General features: G+C 40.7%; 2 protein-coding genes across 10 annotated transcripts in view; both read left to right on the plus strand.

The window, feature by feature from the left end:
- The window catches only part of rapgef6 (Rap guanine nucleotide exchange factor (GEF) 6), a 201,100-nt gene that overhangs the window by 133,097 nt on the left and 48,067 nt on the right, over positions 1–19,936 (plus strand). For all 7 annotated transcript variants that reach the window (XM_049592987.1, XM_049592988.1, XM_049592983.1 and 4 more), the window contains 3 exons: positions 8,289–8,420; positions 15,111–15,291; positions 17,520–17,656. In XM_049592987.1, the coding sequence (XP_049448944.1) occupies positions 8,289–8,420; positions 15,111–15,291; positions 17,520–17,656 (450 nt within the window). The remainder of the gene's footprint in view (positions 1–8,288; positions 8,421–15,110; positions 15,292–17,519; positions 17,657–19,936) is intronic.
- On the plus strand, positions 61–5,774 carry LOC125898926 (putative protein TPRXL). 3 transcript variants are annotated; one of them, XM_049592994.1, is made up of 5 exons: positions 61–213; positions 384–569; positions 2,330–2,389; positions 3,672–3,731; positions 5,352–5,774. In XM_049592994.1, the coding sequence occupies exons 1-5, from the start codon at positions 135–137 to the stop codon at positions 5,576–5,578; spliced, it is 612 nt and encodes a 203-aa protein (XP_049448951.1). In that variant the 5' UTR covers positions 61–134; the 3' UTR covers positions 5,579–5,774. The 3 variants fall into 3 exon arrangements, with proteins under 3 accessions (XP_049448951.1, XP_049448953.1, XP_049448952.1); XM_049592996.1 differs by lacking the exon at positions 3,672–3,731; XM_049592995.1 differs by lacking the exon at positions 2,330–2,389.

The raw sequence follows: 19,936 nt of genomic DNA on the forward strand, positions 1-19,936 counted from the left end.
CAATGTCCCAGCTTCTCAATCTCAAGGACAATGAAATGGACAACCTCATGGATTTCTTAGGTCATGACATAAGAGTTCACCGCCAATACTACAGGCTGCCTGAAGGAACATTACAGCTGGCTAAGGTCAGCAAAATGCTGATGGCCCTGGAAAGAGGGAAAATGGCAGAGTTCAAGGGACAAACTCTGGATGAGATCTCCATTGATCCGCAAGGTAAAACAACCTCTGTGGTAACTGTATTCATTTGTTTCTCTCTTTAATTTATCATATTCACATTCTTCTTAGTTGTGCAGCCTACGTTTGCCCTCTTGTGGGATGTTGCTGTCATGTACTGATGAATGTGTATTCAATACTTTTATCCATGTGGTTACTGTGGTCCTCAGAGGAAATAGCTCAGGACAGTGACCAGTCAGACTTGGATGAAGACGACGACCAGATGGCTGCTTCTACATCATTTTCTACGCCCTCCACACCTTCATCATCCTCCAGACCTTCATCCTCCACACCTTCATCATCCTCCAGACTTTCAACGTCCTCCACACCTTCACCATCCTCCAGTCCTTCATCAAGTAAGCTGACAACTATTGGGTAGTAATTTTATTCTTTTTTCATATTTATTTTGATTGCATTTTTTATTGCATTTTTTTTTTACATTTCTTAAATAACAGTAAAGATTTATTAACTGGTGGAATTTAAAAGATTGGAAATAGTTATTTGAAATGCTTCTTAAAGGTATCATTTATACAGTTGTAATCATGTTCTTTGAATCCTTTATATGTATATTTGCTGTTGACATTGTTAAAAATGTTGATAACACTGAAAGATACATAGCTATTGCAGCTTGAGGATGACAAGGGATAATAACATAATCACAAAGGCAGAATTAGAAAAGCAGCTTTTATTCACTTAAGATTCAGCTCAGTGCAGGACACAAGAAACCTCAGGAAATTAACAATAAAAGGCAAATACTGCAATAGCCCCAAATTACATATAGTTAGACATTGCTATGCTAAGATCACACACTGACAATATCTCTGCAGGCATAATTCTCCAGAGTGCCACTGTACTGTACTTATGTGGTTGTTGATGATTGAGTCCAGACACAGAAGAAGAAGGAGCAGGTGCTGGTCCACCACCAGGACTGGACTTGATTCTGGTCCTCATACAGACATGGAATTAGAACAGGCATGGGCAAGGGCTGTGGCTGCAGGTTTTGTTCCAACCAAGCAACAGCACACCAGACTTGACCCATTCAATCAGCTGATTTGTTAAACTGTGTGCTCTTGATTGGTTGTAGAAAAAAACTACAACACATGGCTCTTTGTGGAATAGTTTGTCCAGTTTGTCTGGTGTGGCAAGATCATAGTTTGTATATCCAAACATGTCATGTCTGTAATGAATAGTGAGGGGAAATATAGGTTTAAATAAATGCAGTAGCAATGTTGAATATGCTGAGAGGCACAATATGAACAGTTGAAACAGTCTGAAAATTATGAAATGCTGAAGTTTCATTTCCTGTATTCACAACTAGAGAGATGATGACAAATCACTGTTTGCACTATAGAACCAATAAACAGGCAGTGGAGCTGAGTGAGAGCTGATCCTGAACCAGCCGGTTCTGGAGCAGAGGGTCCAGCATCAGAATCTTTACTCACCTGGAGCCTCCTCATGTACTGTCTGAGCTCCTGATGGAACCTAAACATTCAGTCCTGCCTGATCTCCTCCCAGTGATGAAAAAGAGTCACAATATGGTGACACCATCAACACTGGGTCTACTGCAGGCCAGAATTTTTTGCAACAGAATCCTTGGGGCAGACATTCAAACAGGCCTAGACTGAAATAAAGTTCACCTTTTTGCCTTATTATTTAGTTGTTTATATTTTATTTTACTATAAGTACATCATTTTTATTTATACACATATTTGGTGTTTTGTATGATATAAAATGATGAAAAATCTTGACATAGCCCATCATATCATCATTTACATATCGTGCTGGAGCTGCAGACTTCTATCTCAGACATGCCCTGTGATTTTCAGCTTAAATATGAAAGGAGGCTGACAATCACAGGACAGGTCTGTTCTGAGGATACAAGTCATCGGTCCTGACGTGTGTTTCTCTTCCACAACACACATTCTACATCTTGAGGCCATGTCTTTCCACACATGAGCTTCCTTCTTCTTCTTTCAAATGGGGCAGAGCTCAGTGGGAAACATTAGGAGAGACACAGGCGAGGCCATCTGTAGACCTAGTAATGTTTTATGTTATTAAGGTTTCATATTCATCAGGTTCACTACTTCTTTTACTAAGAGAGCTGTTGTGTTTCCAGATAAATCCAGTGAGAGAGAGAGATCCACCAGTGGAAAGCACAGCACACCTCCAGCTCAAGGTAACATCTACAGTAAATAGTAGAACATGAGGGTTATGGACACAAACAAAATAAACTAGAGCAACAACTGTCATTTTTAAATAGTGTTTTATATTGTTTTCATGTATTTTACAGATCACAATTATAGAATGCGAGTGTGTTTTATTGAAAGCAAGGCTGGGTGTGCGTATGAATATACAGTGAATTTTTTAGATGCAGTACAAGAAAATCTCATAGCCTATTGTCTCTGTACAATGGCAGCAAAGACCGTACAGCTGTGCTCCGCGGACATGCATGAAAAAAGACGTGCATCAAATGCGTGCTGCTACAGCTTATGAATTCTGAGCATGCATGCAGGGGCTCACAGGCAACACAAATACTTTCCGCGTGTTTGCGTGTCCCAGCACATTGACTTACAAGCGCACACAGACTGAGAAATACAGTATAATTCGTAAACTAGCTGAACTCAGTCGCAGGCCGAATTCAAGGTTTGGCGGGCTGGATGCGGTTGTGGCTGACTGTACAAATGTACAGTCAGTTATAAACTAAGTCTCATGTTACTGATGTAATTAGCTGGGCAACAGCCAACAGAATTAAACTTTACAAAATACTTGAACCCAGTTGACAACATCACAACTTTGACACTTGAAATGTTGGTCAGTAAATTAGTGATTACTCACCGGTCTGAAGAAAGGCTGCAGCAGCAGCTGTGGAAAATCACATCCAGATTTACTTGTTTCACCTCTTTTTTTTGCCGTCAAATAAGGTCAGACATCTGTGAAGAAAATAGGACTTTCTTGGAGCTGCAGCCTCTAAGCGTTTCTGTGATTCTAGTTGGGAACTGTAGGTAACATTGTGCTCTGGGGGAAGCTGTTCTTCTCTAGGATGGGAGACAAGATGCTACACTCACTCATACGGCATCTACTGTCAAAATGGTGTAAAAATATGGAATGGGTCAGGGCTAGCTGGTTAGCATAGATGGAGAAAAATAGATAGAGGTCTTGGTCATGACATCATCACGGTGGCTTCTTCACATCATTGCCAGTGTTTGTTCCTTTCGGCAGGTCTGACACTGTACCTGAACTATTTTGTCCTTCAGTGTGACAGCTCAGGACAGGACAGGTTTCATACCTGAGGAGAGCTCCTGTCACAGCCTCAGGATGTTTCAGTGTTCTGTGTCAGCTAATCAGTCATTAGGAGTCATTAAGACAGATCTGTAGACCTAGTAATGTTGTATGTTATTAAGGTTTCATATTCATCAGGTTCACTACTTCTTTTACTAAGAGAGCTGTTGTGTTTCCAGATAAATCCAGTGAGAGAGAGAGATCCACCAGTGGAAAGCACAGCACACCTCCAGCTCAAGGTAACATCTACAGTAAATAGTAGAACATGAGGGTTATGGACATGTCTGAGGCCTGTACTGCGAAGGAGGCTCAACATAGCCAGGCTTTGTGTTCATGTTCTGGCTTAACAAAACCTAAAGCCAACTCAACTTGGTTTGTCAAGTCCGACTCTCAGCATTGTGCTCTGTGTGCATTCACATAAAAAGAGGTGTTTGGCGTCATATGATTCTGCTTCGACACGGCCGCTGATTTCAGCCAAGAGGAGCAGGTTGCTTTAATGGAGAGAGCATGAGTGATATAAAAGCGTGATCACAGCCAAAAGCTACACTTTGCTGCAAATATGATAATGAATAACAAGTAAAGAGAGGAGGCTGATTTTAATTTCTGACAGCTGAACATTGCGTACTTTTAAATACGAAGATTTATCCATTTAAACAAAATAAACTAGAGCCACAACTGTCATTTTTAAATTGTGTTTTATATTGTTTTCATATATTTTACTGATCACAATTATAGAATGTGAGTGTGTTTTAATGAAAGCAAGGCTGGGTGTGCGTATGAATATACAGTGAATTTTTTAGGTGCAGTACAAGCAAATCTCAGCCTATTGTCTCTGTACAATGGCAGCAAAGACCTTTTAACTGTGAAAATAGCATAGACATATTCAAGATTTGTGTTTGGGCCACACTGCCATATAACAGACGAAACATTGAAATTAATTTATTCATGGCCACATCAAAGTGAAATGATTAACTTTACTGATTACCTATCTGATTATCTGTAATGCTGCGACCGCACTACTTATTTCAGTGGCCCAGACTGCTAGGCCTATATAAAAGTATAAAAATGACACTTGACCCTGCATTGTTTCAGAACCATCAGTAGTATAAATATATATATAGCGTAATGAGCTCCTGACGGGAGTCGGCTCAACAGTCGAGCAGCGTATTCCCTCAGCTGAACATCTACAGACGGAGACGCTCAGAGAGAAAGTAAACACTAGTGGATCAACACGATCTCTTCCTTTGTACAAATGCTCGGTTCTGATCCAGCTCCACTGGACTTTCAAAGTTAAGGTTGCACCCGCTGTAAATGAGTTAAATGGTGAAACAGCGCGCTTTATAGCCGATTTTAATTTTAAACTCTGAACATATAGCTAAGCATAAGTTACCATGGTGATCTAGCCAAAAGAGGGCCACCTTTGTGATAAAAGGAAAGCCTGGCTTTAGACTCAACATACCTCGCTATCCCACTAAACTGGCTTCGCAGTACACCCCTCTGGTTACCTGGTTAAACCTGAGGTTGTTGATCTCAACACTCATGAGGTCTTCTTCAAAGTCTAATCTAAAAGTCTTGATCCTAGCTGTCAATAATAATGTGTTTGGTGATTGAAGTTTTAATGTGGTTAAAGCTGATTCTGTGTACAAAGTAGAAACTGTTCAATGGCCTGTATTTTATACTCTGATCAGCCTCAACAGTAAAACCAGTTAACCTCTTTGTGTATAACCAGTTTTGCTCAACTGTTTTTAAGCACTTTTAAGCATTTGCACCAATGTTGAAATAGGAACCTGCTCTTAACGATGTTGATTAGTTTGAGTTCAGTGTTCAAGAACATTAAGCTATTGTTGTATTTTATTCAGGTTCTTCACAAAGGAGAAGAAAGTGGTCGGAGGAGGAGGTCCAGGCAGTGGAGAAGACGCTGAATAGCTTCATAAGGTCCAGGAGGGTTCCAGGAAAAGCAGACTGCGTGAGATGTATTGAGGAGTCTCCACAGGCCCTACAGGACAGGAGCTGGACAGCAGTAAAGTTCTATGTCAAAACCGAATTGATGCTGCCAAAAGAGGGAGATAAGCTGCTGCTGCTCTGAATTTATTTTCAGTTAAGAAAAAGAGTTGAGTTGAATTAGAACAGGTATTCTATCTTGCCAAGTTAAAATGCACAATATTTGCATTTCGTTCTGTGATTAATTTTTTGATGTGCATCTTTAACAGTGTTGGTTGAATAAGCTGCCAAAAGAGGGAGATGAGCTGCTGCTCTGAGTTTATTTTGAGTTAAGAAAAAGAGTTGAGTCGAGTTAGAATAGGTTTTCTATCTTGCTCTGGCAAGATAGGCTCCAAGCTCTGGGCTCTGCGGGAGCTGGACAGCAGGTAAATGCACACCATTTGCAGTTCGTTCGGTGATTAATTTTTTGATGTGCATCTTTAACCCTGGTGGTTGAATAAGCTGCCAATAGGGGGAGATGAGCTTCTGCTGCTGCTCAGAGTTTATTGTAGAGTCAGAGTCAGAGTTGAATTAGAACAGGTGTAGGTAAATGCACACCATTTACATTTTGTCATTTATATTTTTGATGTGCATCTTTAACCGCTTTGGTTGAATAAACCACTTCTCTTATTGCAGTTTTATGAAGTCATCATTCAGCAATACACAAATTCAAGTATTAATTGTTTACATATGCAAGTATATCTGTCATCTTTACTTAAGCAATATCACACTTGAGGTCATGCTGTTGTGCTGAATATCAGCACTGGTGTGACTTGGTCATAGGCACAAGGCTGCAGGTAATCACACCAGTGACTACACTGACAGTGTGTTTTTCCTCCTGTCCATGCTGCTTTTCCCCTTTCTCCAGGGCATGATAACATCTGGATGTTTTTTTCTGTTTACATAATGCCTTCTTTGGTGGCAGTGACTGCCACTATTCAGGCCTGTGTTGAGTGAATTACATTTATATCTGATGGTTCTGAAACAATGCAGGGTCAAGTGTGATGTTCATCTTACAGTGCAGCTGAAGTATGATGACATGGTGGGTTAACGCAGTTCATACAAGGAAACATATCTATCAGCAAGCTAATTACTTGGCTTTCACAATCCAAGGCTGTGGATGGTATTTACACCGTTGTGTTAAGGCACTATTTCATTTATTTCTATTTTATTCTGTATCTTTTGTGTAGAGGTATTCACTGTGCAGCACAATCGCCCTTGTCAGTACAAAAAGAAAAAAAATATACCTGTTTATTAAGTAAAATGACACAAAGACAACATATCAAATGTTCAAGCTGAGAAATATCATTGTATTGAAAAATTATATCCTCATTAAGAATTTAATACCAACCTCAAAGTTGGAACAGTGGTAACCTAAAAGACCTGAAAAGTTGTGAAATGCTACAAGGTGTTGTGCTGAATATCAGCATTGGTGTGACTGGGTCATAGGCACAAGGCCGCAGGCTGAGTGCCACAGGTAATCACAGCAGTGACTACACTGACATTGTGTTTTTCCTCCTGTCCATGCTGCTTTTCTCCATGTTGTTCTGCTCCTGTCTTCATGATGTTCTGCTCCTCTCCTGTCACTTGTCCATGTTGCTCTAACAACCAATGCTAACAGATGCAGTTATTTCTGTTTATGCACAATCTGGCTCTTGTAGCTTCTCTGGTAACAGTACAACTAGGCCAACACAGCTAGTGTCTAGTGGTGATCATTCAGATGCAGTTATTGTTTATTAAGTATACTTATTCACAGTCTGCTGTATTATTGAATATGTAAGAAATATACAGGGATGGACCTTCAGCTACATCTGTACTTTATTGATAAATCTACATTGCACATACGCTTTAACCACATCAAACTACACTGAAATAGTGTAACTTCCTCCTGTCATGCTCTGTTCTTCTCTCCTCTCTCGCTTCTCTGTCCTCTCTTCATGCTGCTCTGTTCTTCTTCATTCTGCATGCTGCTTTATCGGCTCAAGTCTGTATTTAAATGAGAGTTAGCAAAGATGACATGCATTATAACACTGCATTAGCTGGTACCTATATACCAGTAATCACATCTTACTGTACTTGACTTAAGTATTTACTTTCAGTTTTTCACCATTTGTGACTTTACTGGTCCATATATGTGCCCGTCCCAGCTGACAGGGTGCGGGTGAGGTTCACCTGCTCAGGTCACCTCTCAGACACAGGGGTCGACACAGCACTGATCACTGCAACACTGTGCTGGCTTAATATACATGCAAAAACAGCATGAAATTACAATATAGGCACCATTTTCTCTTCTAAATAATCATCTTCACTGATTGCAAAGGATTTTACTTTAATTTCTGCTCTTATACAGACTCAAAAGTGAATAGAAAAAATCCCTGTTTGGTAAATTTAATTGTCTGACACCTGGTGGTGGTTTGTGGTACGACACCAAAAAGGGGTCCCCAGCGAAATAGAAAAACCTGAAAAAATTAATTTGAAAAAACTTGGGAATTTTGGTGACTTTTCTGGTAAGAAGTGCTTTAAAAAAATCAGAGAATTGATTTTGACTATTAATTTTGCCTTAAAATGATTCTTTAAGGTGAGGTCCCCACCGTGAAAAAAATTTCAGGTCCAATTTTTAGGTCCCCACGGAGTAATAAAAACAAGTATGTGTGTGTGTGTGTGTGTGTGTGTGTGTGTGTGTGTGTGTGTGTGTGTGTGTGCGCTACGTGTGCTACGTGTGCGTGTAAGCTTGTATTTTTGCTTCTGTTGAACTCATATCCTTATCTTCATTTTTCTCTCTCTGTCTCTCTATGACTTCCTGTCTGTCTGCACAGCTTCCTGCTGACCTCAATAAGATGCACCTAACAGACCACGCCCATCAGCAGGTGATGCACATGCCTCCCAGCCAATCAGGATGCAGCATCGCCAGTGACTCGGGGAGTAGCAGCTTATCAGATATTTACCAGGTGGGTGCTGCATTGCTTGTTTGAATCACTCTGTCTCATTGTTTTTCTTTTCCTTTTTTTGTGGTTAAACCAACAAACAACATGTTTACAGATGTATACAGTTTGGGGGTTTATACATAATTACATCATAACACATAGATGATCTTTTTAAGCGTCAGCTCTGTGAAAGTTTGTATTTTTAACATAAATATCAAACTTTGAAGATTTTTTTTAAAGTGGTAAGTTTTTAGAATATCCTCTTGCTTTTACTGTCAATTTAAAAGAAAAAACTGTTGATGAACAATAAAGTTTCTCTCTTTCCTGCCACCTTTATTACATTACATACAAAAAATAATGAATCCTTTCCAACTCAGTGACAAGCCCCTTCTGTCTGTTGTAACCCACCACACTGCGACAACATCTGGTCTGTGGCACAAGTGTTTTCCTGATGGTTGATTCTCCCCAGCTTGAGTTGCTCCAATTCTGTCTACCTGTGGCATATCCATCAACCCTCTACCCTCCCTCCTCGCTAATTATTGTGTATCAGTTGTGCATCCTGGTGATTTGTCTCCCTCTTTACTTCCTGCTGTGGACGAAAGGTCACTTAAAGGAAATGAACCTAACCTTTCACGCTCTGTCTATACCTGTGCCAGAGGTATAGAAGCTGTACTATCTGTCAGTGCATTGCAGATATGTCATTGGTCTGCTTCCACAGGTAGTATGCATCGAAGACTGGCAGGGGCATTGAGAGAGCATGACATGCAGTGTACATCACTTATGCAGATGATGTCAGACTTAATGCTCACTTTAGGTTTTCCTAAACAGGAATGTCAGGAATCCTTGAGCATGAGGCAGCTGTGGGAGATTATTTACATCAGAAAATATTCCATTTCCCTCTGTTCCCCTCAATTTTTGGCATTACATAAACAAACAAATCAGCTAAAACAAGTCAAACACACATACTCATTTCATGAAAGCACTGAAAACATGTAGACCTTTAAAAAAAATGTTGATTGCGTCCTTTTAAATATAAATTCACTCACTAAAAAAATGTTGTCTTCGTGTTGTGACTCTGACCCCTGCACTCCTAAGTGACGCTTGCTTTTAAATGTCAGCAAACAAGGAAGCTCTCTCTGCGGTTGCTATTATGGCAATCACCCAGCTTAATGCACAAAGTGTAAAATGTTAAACGTACAAAAGTATTATTGCCGGACCAGGAGGTCTTTATACCCTCCTCTTGTATCAGCCTCACCTTTACGTGACATTTCTGAGCATTCAATAGCTCAGTGTGCTTTGGAATGAAATGCCTCTCTTGAGTGCGGGGTATTTAAAATGGCTGTGAATCAATAATCCATAAAAGGGTACATGACAAGGCTGTCATCTCATCAGTTTAATCCCTCAGCTCTCCTAATCTCCCCTCTTTACACAGAAAGCCGTAATAGATCCAAGAACCTTTTAATATTAACTTCTCAGCCTTGGCTCTTCTTCACAGGGTGCTGAAGTATTTTAGTTTCCTTTATACACGTTTGTGTATGTGTGCATGGTTTGCTCGGGGTTCCCTTTTGACACCAGCTTGTTAGCATTGTTAGCATTCATCAGTGGACCTGGCAAGGTCCATTAGCTAAAAGCTAATGAGCTAGTTACAAGTTAATGAGCTGGTATGATCAATGGGCTCTGCTGGCTACAAAACTAATGAGCAAGTTCATTTCAGTGAAGAATCTTAACGATTCGAATATACTTAAATACCACTATATAGGATTTATTTCACTCACAACAAATACATTTTAAACAGTATAATCATGGAGAACATGAAAACACTAACCCAATATAGTTGAACAAAGTAGAACTTCTCACACGGTGTATACTTTGAAGCAAAGAGACTGACAGTATTTTGCTGCCGTCGATGTAGGGAAGTTTACCCTCATGTGGTTGATGATTCTCTTTCTCTCTGTCTCTCTGACTCACTGCTTAGACCTGGCTTCACTTTCACGCCCCCTCTGTGTGTGTTTAATAAAAAAAGCCACAGATTTTACACCTGCTTTCAGAGGGATTATGTTTCAGGCACTATTTCCTGTGCAGCAGTGGTCAGTCAGCAATGATAAGTTAGTCGCAGCAGCTATTTGCATAAATTTCCATCCCCTCCTGGGATATTTTGAGACAGGAAGCCCTGGAAATATATTTTCGATGAACCCAAATATAGGCTACACTTATCTTATATTTTACCCATGCAAAGTCTCTGTGCAGTCTTATGGTAGCCTGGCATCGGCAGACCTATTCGAAGGTACGAACTCGTCTAGAACATCTTAGTTGATTTTTGATTTCCAAGGGGTGTTTTCAGAGGACACAATTGGATAGACCTACAACCAGTCAGAGCAGCTAATTATGACATAGCTGATTTACAGACAAATGTAAACAGATCACAGTGTGCAGAGATGAGCTGTGGTGTAGCAAAGGACTTGCATATCCGTGAGCGGGTGTTGCAGTTATAGTACTTCATCAGAAAGTTCCACATCAGCCGCAGCCATACTGATTACCTCAAATGCCTCAATGATGCTCCTCTTTACTAAACTGGGATTTTGCTCACCGTTGTTTCAGTGTGAGAGTGTTTGAGTCAAAAATGATGTCATTGCGTATTGTGTGGAGCACAAAGGCTCCAGAAGTTGTCAATCCTCGTATCAAACCTGACCCATATTAGATGAACTGTTGTGATTGGCCTGACCAGGATCTGGTTGGCTGGGAGGGGGACCAGACGGGTCTGCCAGAGCAAATAAAATATGAGCTTGCAGATCCTCAGTTAATATCCCTCATCGTCTCAGTAGGTTGTAGTGGTGCAGTCCAGTAGGATAAGGAACAAGAAATAAAATAAACTAGTAACCTCAGAGGAATTATGGGAGCCATTAGGCAGTGTCAGCAGAAATTCACCTGTGCTCCCAATAAAAAACAGACTGAAATGACATAATTCACATACTTTAACCTCCTTATCTGCCACAACCTGTCCTCCCTCCTCCGCCTGTCTTTGAGCGTTTGCAGATTGATGCAAGTCAGGTCAACCTGGGTCAGACGTTTAACACAGAGACCTGATCTCCTCAGCCTGAGATTAGATATGTATCACACGGATCTGATCCCATCAGCTTGTTGCTGACCCAGCTCTGTGTTTGTTTACAGCTGTCTTAAAGCGCTGACCCTCCAGTCAGTTGTGGTCTTCAGCTGTCAATGCAACTGTTTTTGTTATGGGTCTCTCCCACTCATTCTTTTTCTCTCTCTTACTTTTACCACAGTTCACTTTACTCCTTCTTCGCCAACTTTTCAAACTTTCCTGCTTGCTCCTGTTCTCATTTCTCCATTTCCTCCCTTCTGCCCTTTTCCCTTCTTCTCATCACTCTCCTGTCAGTCACCCACCGTTCTTCTATTATTCTCTATTCCTCCCACATCACGCTTTTCTTTGCTTCACTTTTCCCTCCTCTCTTTCATCTCTTGGCAATATCCTGAACCTCTGTGCATCCCTCCCTCATTTTTCCTTTCTTCTATCTCTGCTATTCTGTCACAGCACTGTAAAATGTGGGGGTTCTTGGGCAGAGCTGATGTCCCTCGTCTCTAGGAAATGTCCTCCTTGCTCAAACTCAGCCTGAGACCGGGGGAATTGGACTGAAAGGGCACATCCTGCATTCTGAATGAACTAGGCTCTCAAAAGCACTGAGAGATATGTCAGTGGCAGAGGGCCAGAGGACAGGCGGGGTGTTATTGTCTCAGAATTCCATTTTCTCCATTTTCCTACAAAGTTGTAAATTGAAGGCCACCTTTTCTGCAGGATTTTAACAACCTATGTAACAGCCTCTATCTGACAGCATGAAGATATTTCTTGTTGGGAACTTTAAAAAGTACCGCTGTACTTTTGGCCTTTGTCTTGTTATGCACAGCGTTGGCCTGATAAATACACGAGACAAATTTCCTCCAAGACTCAATAAATTAGAGATGGAGGAAAAGAAAAATATATTTTTACACTGCAGAACAATTTGCAGGACAAGCTGTTGCTAAGACATTTGATTTGACTGTCCAGCAGGTTAATACAGATGGAGTATTTATCCCTGCATGTGATTCCCTTTTAGCCGCTTTTTATCCTGCAGCTCCAGCCAGCAAAGCTTTCTGCCTTGTTCTACAAAGTCCAATCATTAAATCATTATAGCTCTCTCTTATTGTGTCAGTCATTTAATGTTGGTGACAAAGAAAATAAAATCAGGCTTTACATTTTATTTGGGGCAGGAAAGTATTTTTTTCTTGCTTGTCTATTCCCCAAATGAAGTGTACCTGAAACAGGACAGAGCTGAGTAGCTGGTATGTTCTAAAAGACCTCTAAAATGCTTTTCCAATCTAATTTATGAAAATAAGAGTGGACCCGTGCCTGAACTCGGCAAGGACTGTTAGCTTAATCCCCCTTCCTCCAGAGAAACCTATAAAACCCTTTGGCAAGGTACCAAGTCTCCATAGAACCCAAGATGTCGATTGCAGTGTTGGTTAGGGAGGCCATCTTGTACAGCGATGTAAAGAGTAGGAAATTATTTTTTTCCACCAGTCTCAACCCCTTAAATCACAATCAAATCTACTCCGCTATTCTAAATCAATATGTGTGTACGTATACTTGTGTCTACAAGCTAATGTCCCTCGGTCGTCTTCGATTTTTAGACTTGCTTTTTATTCCACGACAACAAGGTGTATGTAGGGCTGGGCAATAAATCAGTATTATATCAGTATTGTGATGTGATTAGATGTCATCTTAGATTTCGGATAATGTCATACCATTAGTGTTGCCTTTACCTGGTTTTCAAGGCTGCATCACAGTGAAGTGATGTAACTTACCACACCGTTAGGTCGTTCAGTTGCTTGTGCTCACCCACATCGTCATTACAACCACATTACTACACATTATCAAAAATCTTATCATGTAAATATTTTGTGAAAGCACCAGTAGTCAACCCTACAATATTTTTGCAATATCGATATCAAGGTATTTGACCAAAAATATTGTGATTTTCTTTATGTCGCCCAGCCCTTTGTTCATGGACATTGTAAAATAGACACACAAAAAAAAAACAACTACAGAAACTGAAATAAAGTGAGTGGACAGCAGTGCATTTTTTCTCCACTAATAGCCAAAGGTAAAACACTTAAGAAAGAAAATGATACACTAACGTATAAACAAGAATGAAAACATAGTCACATAAATTTCTCTTACTTGAAATTTGCAGTACCACTCCAAAAATTTGATATATTACTTCTGTATACTTAGCAAAGCAAAAACTAAACATTTGTCAACAACAAAATCAGTCATGCCAGTCTTCAGGATCCATAATAGTTACTATCTCTCGTCCATTCAAACCGTTCCTTATGATAGTAAACCATAAATACAGTACAGACGGCATGGTCGCCTCACAGTAAGAGGGTTCCTGGTTAGAACCTTGGGGTTAGGAAGCCCTCCTGTGAATGGGTTTTCTCCAGGTACTCCGGTTTCCTCCCACAGACATGCAGGCTAAGTTAATTAGTGACTCTAAATTGGCCATCGGTGTGAATGGTTGTCTGTCTCTTTCCTGTAGTAGTCTGGCGACCTTTCCAGGGTGTACCCTGCCTCTCGCCTGATGTCAGCTGGGCTCCAGCCCCACTGCGACCCCTAACAGGATAAGCGGTTACAGAAAATGAATGAATGAATAAGATTCAGTATAGTGCATTACCATCTTACCTTCCTGCTTATGTTTTTACTCATTAAAGATTCCAATGCTAGAGGAGTAGGTGAATTTCCTGCCTGGTGTCTTTTTAAACATTAATTAAAAACATAAATAACAATTTGTTTTAAGAATAGACAGACTGAGGGGAAAATTAGACTGCCAGACAATTCTTTTTGTTATAAGCACTACCTGCAAGGGGCTAACAGATGGCCTGTAATGCTGCAGCTACCACTCGGGAGCTCCTCTTTCCACCTCGAGGTCGATGGTTCAGTTCCCACCTGACCTGAATGCCCCTATGCCCCCTTAGAGCCGTACTCTGCCAACCATCTGTCTGCCCCGCACCGGGGAAATATGGTTAAATATGAATTATTGCTGCTGGATTTAAATATTTGGCTGTTTGCCTCTGTTTTCTAGTTTGGGACCTGGTGTCGGGGTTTTAACTCAGGGTCACAGGTACAGCTGCTCAATTCAAGGTTATTCCTCATGTTTTAGGTATATCACTGAAAATCCTCATAAAATATAGAGTGGATGGACCAGAGCTGTAAAGGTAGAAGGGGTATTTGACAGCTTTAAATCTTTTACACATTTTAAGGTCATTCACTTAACTAAAACACATTTTTTTCCCAAAGTCTAGGTACTGTTTAAATCCATAGCTGACTGACTAGTTGTCAGAAACTGGCACAGTAGGAAATATTTAATAATCGTGTTTGGTGCCCCCTTCATATCCCAATAATTTAATAGAACTATGTTACAACGTTTGCAGGTTTCAAGGCTAGCAAACAATCTAGTTATGGTTCACATCAGTGCTCCAATATTAATGTCTAGGTCACGTTATTACTGGAATTGAAGCATCAGACAGCCATTTTTGCAGGTTAAATCCTAAGTAAAATAAAACCCAATCTAAAATCACTACATGCCATGAATATCCATACTTCTTACCGTCCTTGTGCAGTTACCAACCACTGTGCTGCCTTCTTCACTGTCTTTGCTGCAGGCCACAGAGAGCGAGCTAGGCGATGTGGACCTGTCTGGACTTCCAGAGGCTGCGGTGGACAGCGAGGAAGAAGAAGAAGAGGATGAGGACCTGGAGAGAGCTTCAGACACCCTCCTGGGCCGAGACCTGGTCCGAGAGTGTCTGGAAAAAGACCCGGCCGACCGCAACGATGACGACATTGGTAAGTCCAACTGTTTTTCTGTGTAATTTGTCATCACGTTAACTTTAAATGGTATGTAGAAGTGTAAAATAGCTCCAAAAGCTCATATTACTTGCTTATCAATGAGTAGTACACTTAACATTTCAGTAAAATGGACTTGAAGCAGGCACTTACACAGTATGTGCCCGTACGTCACTGGATGCACCCAAGGGCTGTCAGTTGCTATTTTTAGACTTCATGTTCTCGACACACGGCCCTCACACACACCATCTATCATTCAGTAAGCACAGAGGAGACACACAAAGACCCCTCACAGTGGTCTCTAAACATGGGTGCCCTTCCAGTGTGTATTTTTAAGCAGGCAATCAGAGAAACGATCTCATTAGTGGGACCCAGTGGGGTCCTGGAGGAGAAGGTGACCACATCAGAGAGCTGAGAGGAGTTGTAAAGGCCTGGCCTGCTGCGTGCCTGCTGGGAGGCTGGCCTTCTCATGGCCTTCAACACTGACTGGTCACACTCAGCTCATTCAGAGGAAAGAGATGGAGGCGTTGAAGAAAAGATATCTCTAGGTTCAACCCTAGTATCTGAAAATGTTAATACATTTTTTCATGAGTGAAGTTCACTTGAATTTAGTTTTGCAAATATAAAACATTGAAACACCACCAGTAAAAAGTCAAAAGGGAGCATCTCATTTCCGTGAAGTCAGGCACTCAGTTTTGTTCTGTATACCTTTTACCAAACTGGAATTTTTGTCATAACTTGCTATTACATTTTATTTTGCCAGCTCAGTTGCTGTGCCCCATTCAGTGACTCTCTGGAAGTCTTTTCCTAAATAGCTGGGCAGAGATATTTTCAGTCTATCACGGTTTGTACCCTCAACCAAACAGCACCACCCAAAGGATATTGTAATAAATCTCAGGGGTTGCAAAGTGGTTAAAAGACTTTGAAGCATTTCTGCTCACTCTTTTTTTTTTCAGAATTTAATCCATCTTTGGCCTGGATAATTGCACCATTTCTTGCTCCTAAAAAATATTTAAATGAACGTAACTTGGAGAGAAAAATCAGTCATTGAATGAATTGCTCACAGCCTATGAACATATGTAAAGGGATGAGGGTTGGCATGAAGGCACAGCTTTGCTTTAAGGGGTAACAAGCCAAAAAGGTTGGGAACAAGTGCTTCAAACAATCTTTAATGACGACGTCTAAATATTTATAACAGGATTACAACTATTTAATCGCTGTAGTCTCCGTTAGTACTTGATTATTCAGTCAATGTTTAGTAAGTTACTGTACTTACTCTGTAAGTTACTGTAAAACTTTAGTCTGATGAGAAGAGGCTTTTTGTTTTATATTATTTTTACTTAAATTACCTTGTTTAATGTAGCTTTATTCTGCTAAGCTCACCAGATCAGATTAGTTTCCATTCATAGCACTCTACATGTACCATATTGAAACTTTGCTGTTCTGGTTTTTTCCTCATTTGACAATATCCAACCATCTGGCACTTCAAACTGTTTAAAAGCACTAAGACTTACTTAAAATACATGGCTGATTAACCCAGTTTTTTTAAAAGACCAAAGGAAAGAAGGACAAAGAGAAATAGAGGAAATGAATGAGGCGATAACAGCAGGGGGAATAAAAGGGAGCTGCTTAGCCAGGCTGCACAGTGTGCAGGTTGGAGCTAGGTCACTCTGTTCTTGGCCACAGTGCAGAGGAAGTAGACAGAAGATCTGTAGGGAAGGAACACGGTGTGAAAGTTTCTCATTTAGGCGTGGACATTTTAAGCACTGATAGTATGCTCTGCTCATTACTGGATGAAAACAGTTAAGATATACTGTGCTCTGTGTGTGTATGTTATTATGATGTGTGATTTCTGAAAGGTTACAGGTTGTATAAAAGATGAAAAATGGTAATATTTTGAGTGCTGATGCTTTCTTCCTGAAAGCCTTGAGACTACAATTTTAACATTTCCTAAAGGGTTTTTTCTTTGTACCTGAATTGGTATCGGCCTTGGTGATGTGTGTGAACAGGCTTTGCTCACAGTAGGGACCATTTAAAAGTCCATAGTTCGTTTTAGAAATGCTGCTGTTCGTCAATACAAAGAATCAATGAGTGTTTTACCAGCACACCTGAGAAGCATTGCTTTGCTTTAGATACACAAGTTATATTAATACAGGCTTTTTACATGTTTCACAAGAGTTTAAGTTTAAGTTTTTTTAAATTCAATTGCTCTCTTCTCTCCCAAACAGAGCAACTACTGGAGTTCATGCACCAGCTGCCTGCCTTTGCCAACATGACCATGTCTGTGCGGAGAGACTTATGTAGTGTTATGGTGTTTGAGGTGGTGGAGCAGGCTGGCACGGTCATACTACACGACAAACAGGAGGTATGAATGAGCAAAGAGCACACATAGACTTGTGTTAACAGAAGTGTATCACAGTGACTGTGAAAGGGCTCTGTAACAGTCTGAGAGAGCTTTGAAACTGATGTTCTTAATTTCATCTTTAAGAGTTTATTAAGTATAGTGCTTATGCAGGAATTAGAGTTACTATTTTTTCATATTACCAGCCTCTTTTGCTGCATTTCCCACTTAGAATAATCACTAACAGGCTGATTGTGATATGCAAAATATGTTTTGTTTTTTATTGTATTTTGAGAAATTTATCACACTTAAATCCCTTAACATTAAAAACTGGTGTTTGGCTTTATTCAGCCTGAATTAGGATGCATTTGCAGATTCTTAATTGGATTGTTAATATAATTACAGTTAAAAGATCTTATTTTGTCTTTCCAAGGCCTGCAAAACAGTTACATAACCTTTCAAAAACTCACAAAAATACACACAAATATGAAGGGAGTCATTGAAGCCAGCCTAAGTGGACATTCAAAAGTTGGTAAAATGGAAAATGATGAAAGGATGACGCTTGTAAAGCACATGAAACCACACACACAGGCCCACACTGATGTCTGACATTTCCCTGTTTACACACACACACACACACACACACACACACACACACACCATCTTCCAGTCTATCCAAAGCTAATTCTTACACAGAAACTGGTATGTGCAAAGTCACTGCAGAGTAAAAGCCCCGTCAATCACCTGAGTTGCTACACGGCTAATTAATTAAGTTACATGCCAGAGAAACGGGAGCTCTGTCATGGCTGTTTGGTTACACACAGCGGCATTAGAACCGACAGGGTGATAAATGGCAATGAACTGCGAGACGCCGAGCTCCAGGAGGAAGAGAATCCACGGCAGCAGGACAAAGCCATACACATGCACACACGCACACACACACACATACACATATAGGCAGTGTGCATATACGTGTGTGCGCTTCCATACTGTCTGTGTCGAGTCCGTTGATGGACAGGTCTCCTCTGCTCTGTGCGTCTCTCTGTGGACCTGTGTTGAAGGTCAAAGAGAAGCGCTTGGCTCCTCTCACAAATGAACACAACTCTGCTAAGTGAGCGAGGGAGGGGAAGGCAAATAAAGAGTCTAAAGTGGTATAACAGAGGTGAAGTGCTTCAGAGGACAGAAAGGAGGAGAAATGCAAGTGGAGGGCGAAACCCACTGAAGTTTCTTTACCTGCCATTTTATTTAAAGAATATAAACTTGACAAATAATAGTTTATCCACCTTTGCCAGCTGCCATAAATATTCATGATATAAATTCATAGTATATGAGAAGTGTTATATTCATGCACAGTTTATGAAAATAGTCTCTCAAGGACTTTTGTGTTTAGTATATACTGTATGTGGTTGATTACCTTAGCTCACCTTACTTATTACCATTCCATCATTGCTGGAGAAATAAGGAGAGCACAGGGCTGGCCTAAAGAAAGAGAAACAGAGAATTGCAGAGAGAATTGGAGATCTGCAGGGTGAGAAACGTTGAGAGAATGAAAAGGCAATGAGGAGGAAATATCAGTTATGGTTGCGGAGGGAGCCCGGGGCTCGTTCACCCTCCCTCCATCCGCTCACACCCGGGATGAATGGCTTGTTATACTGTGCCTGCCAGCATTTCCTTTTCAAAAGCCACCACTAGAGACACAATACCTCTTCACCACTCATACTCATGCCTCACACAACGCACATTATTCTCGCATAATAATAAACGTCAGTCAGGAACAAATAGTCATTTTAACAGTCGTTCTTGTGCAGTGGTGTAGGTCTATTTCTTGGATAGTGCTGCCACTTCCAGATGCTTCAGAAAATTGAGTATTCCATAGCAGTGATACCCAGTGTGCTCCTTGAAATCTAATGATTTAAAGGAAGACTTCACCCCTCAAATGACAATTTCTAGATCAGTTATTCACATGTTCCGTCAAATCCACGAAGAAAACTTTGTTTTTCTTGCATGCCTCTGGAGAAGAATTTAAAAATGGAGAAAATTCTTGATGAATTGAAGTCATAGGGGTTCGTGTTTAACAGCAGTGCACTATATCAAGACATCACTTAACAAACTCTCACACAGGTTGTACAGTATCATCCATCCTTCATTTATCATATGCTCAGTGTTACGAGAATGACTGGTAGTTTGACTCAGGTCGTGTCTAGGCAACTTCATTCTCTAACACAAAGTGTGCAGAGAGGAAACATGGCTGGCTGGCGGTGGGGTTGTGCGTGGGGCTTCCCTCTAAACAGCAACAGCGGCAAG

This window comes from Epinephelus fuscoguttatus, linkage group LG12 (genome assembly GCF_011397635.1).
Source record: "Epinephelus fuscoguttatus linkage group LG12, E.fuscoguttatus.final_Chr_v1".
NCBI lineage: Eukaryota > Metazoa > Chordata > Actinopteri > Perciformes > Serranidae > Epinephelus > Epinephelus fuscoguttatus.

Excerpts from the sequence above, each read along its gene's own strand:
- LOC125898926 (XM_049592994.1), top strand. The coding sequence starts at position 135 with ATGCTGATGGCCCTGGAAAGAGGGAAAATGGCAGAGTTCAAGGGACAA. Across the intron at positions 214-383 it reads GATCTCCATTGATCCGCAAG|AGGAAATAGCTCAGGACAGT; the intron begins GTAAAACAACCT and ends TGTGGTCCTCAG. Across the intron at positions 3,732-5,351 it reads CAGCACACCTCCAGCTCAAG|GTTCTTCACAAAGGAGAAGA; the intron begins GTAACATCTACA and ends TATTTTATTCAG.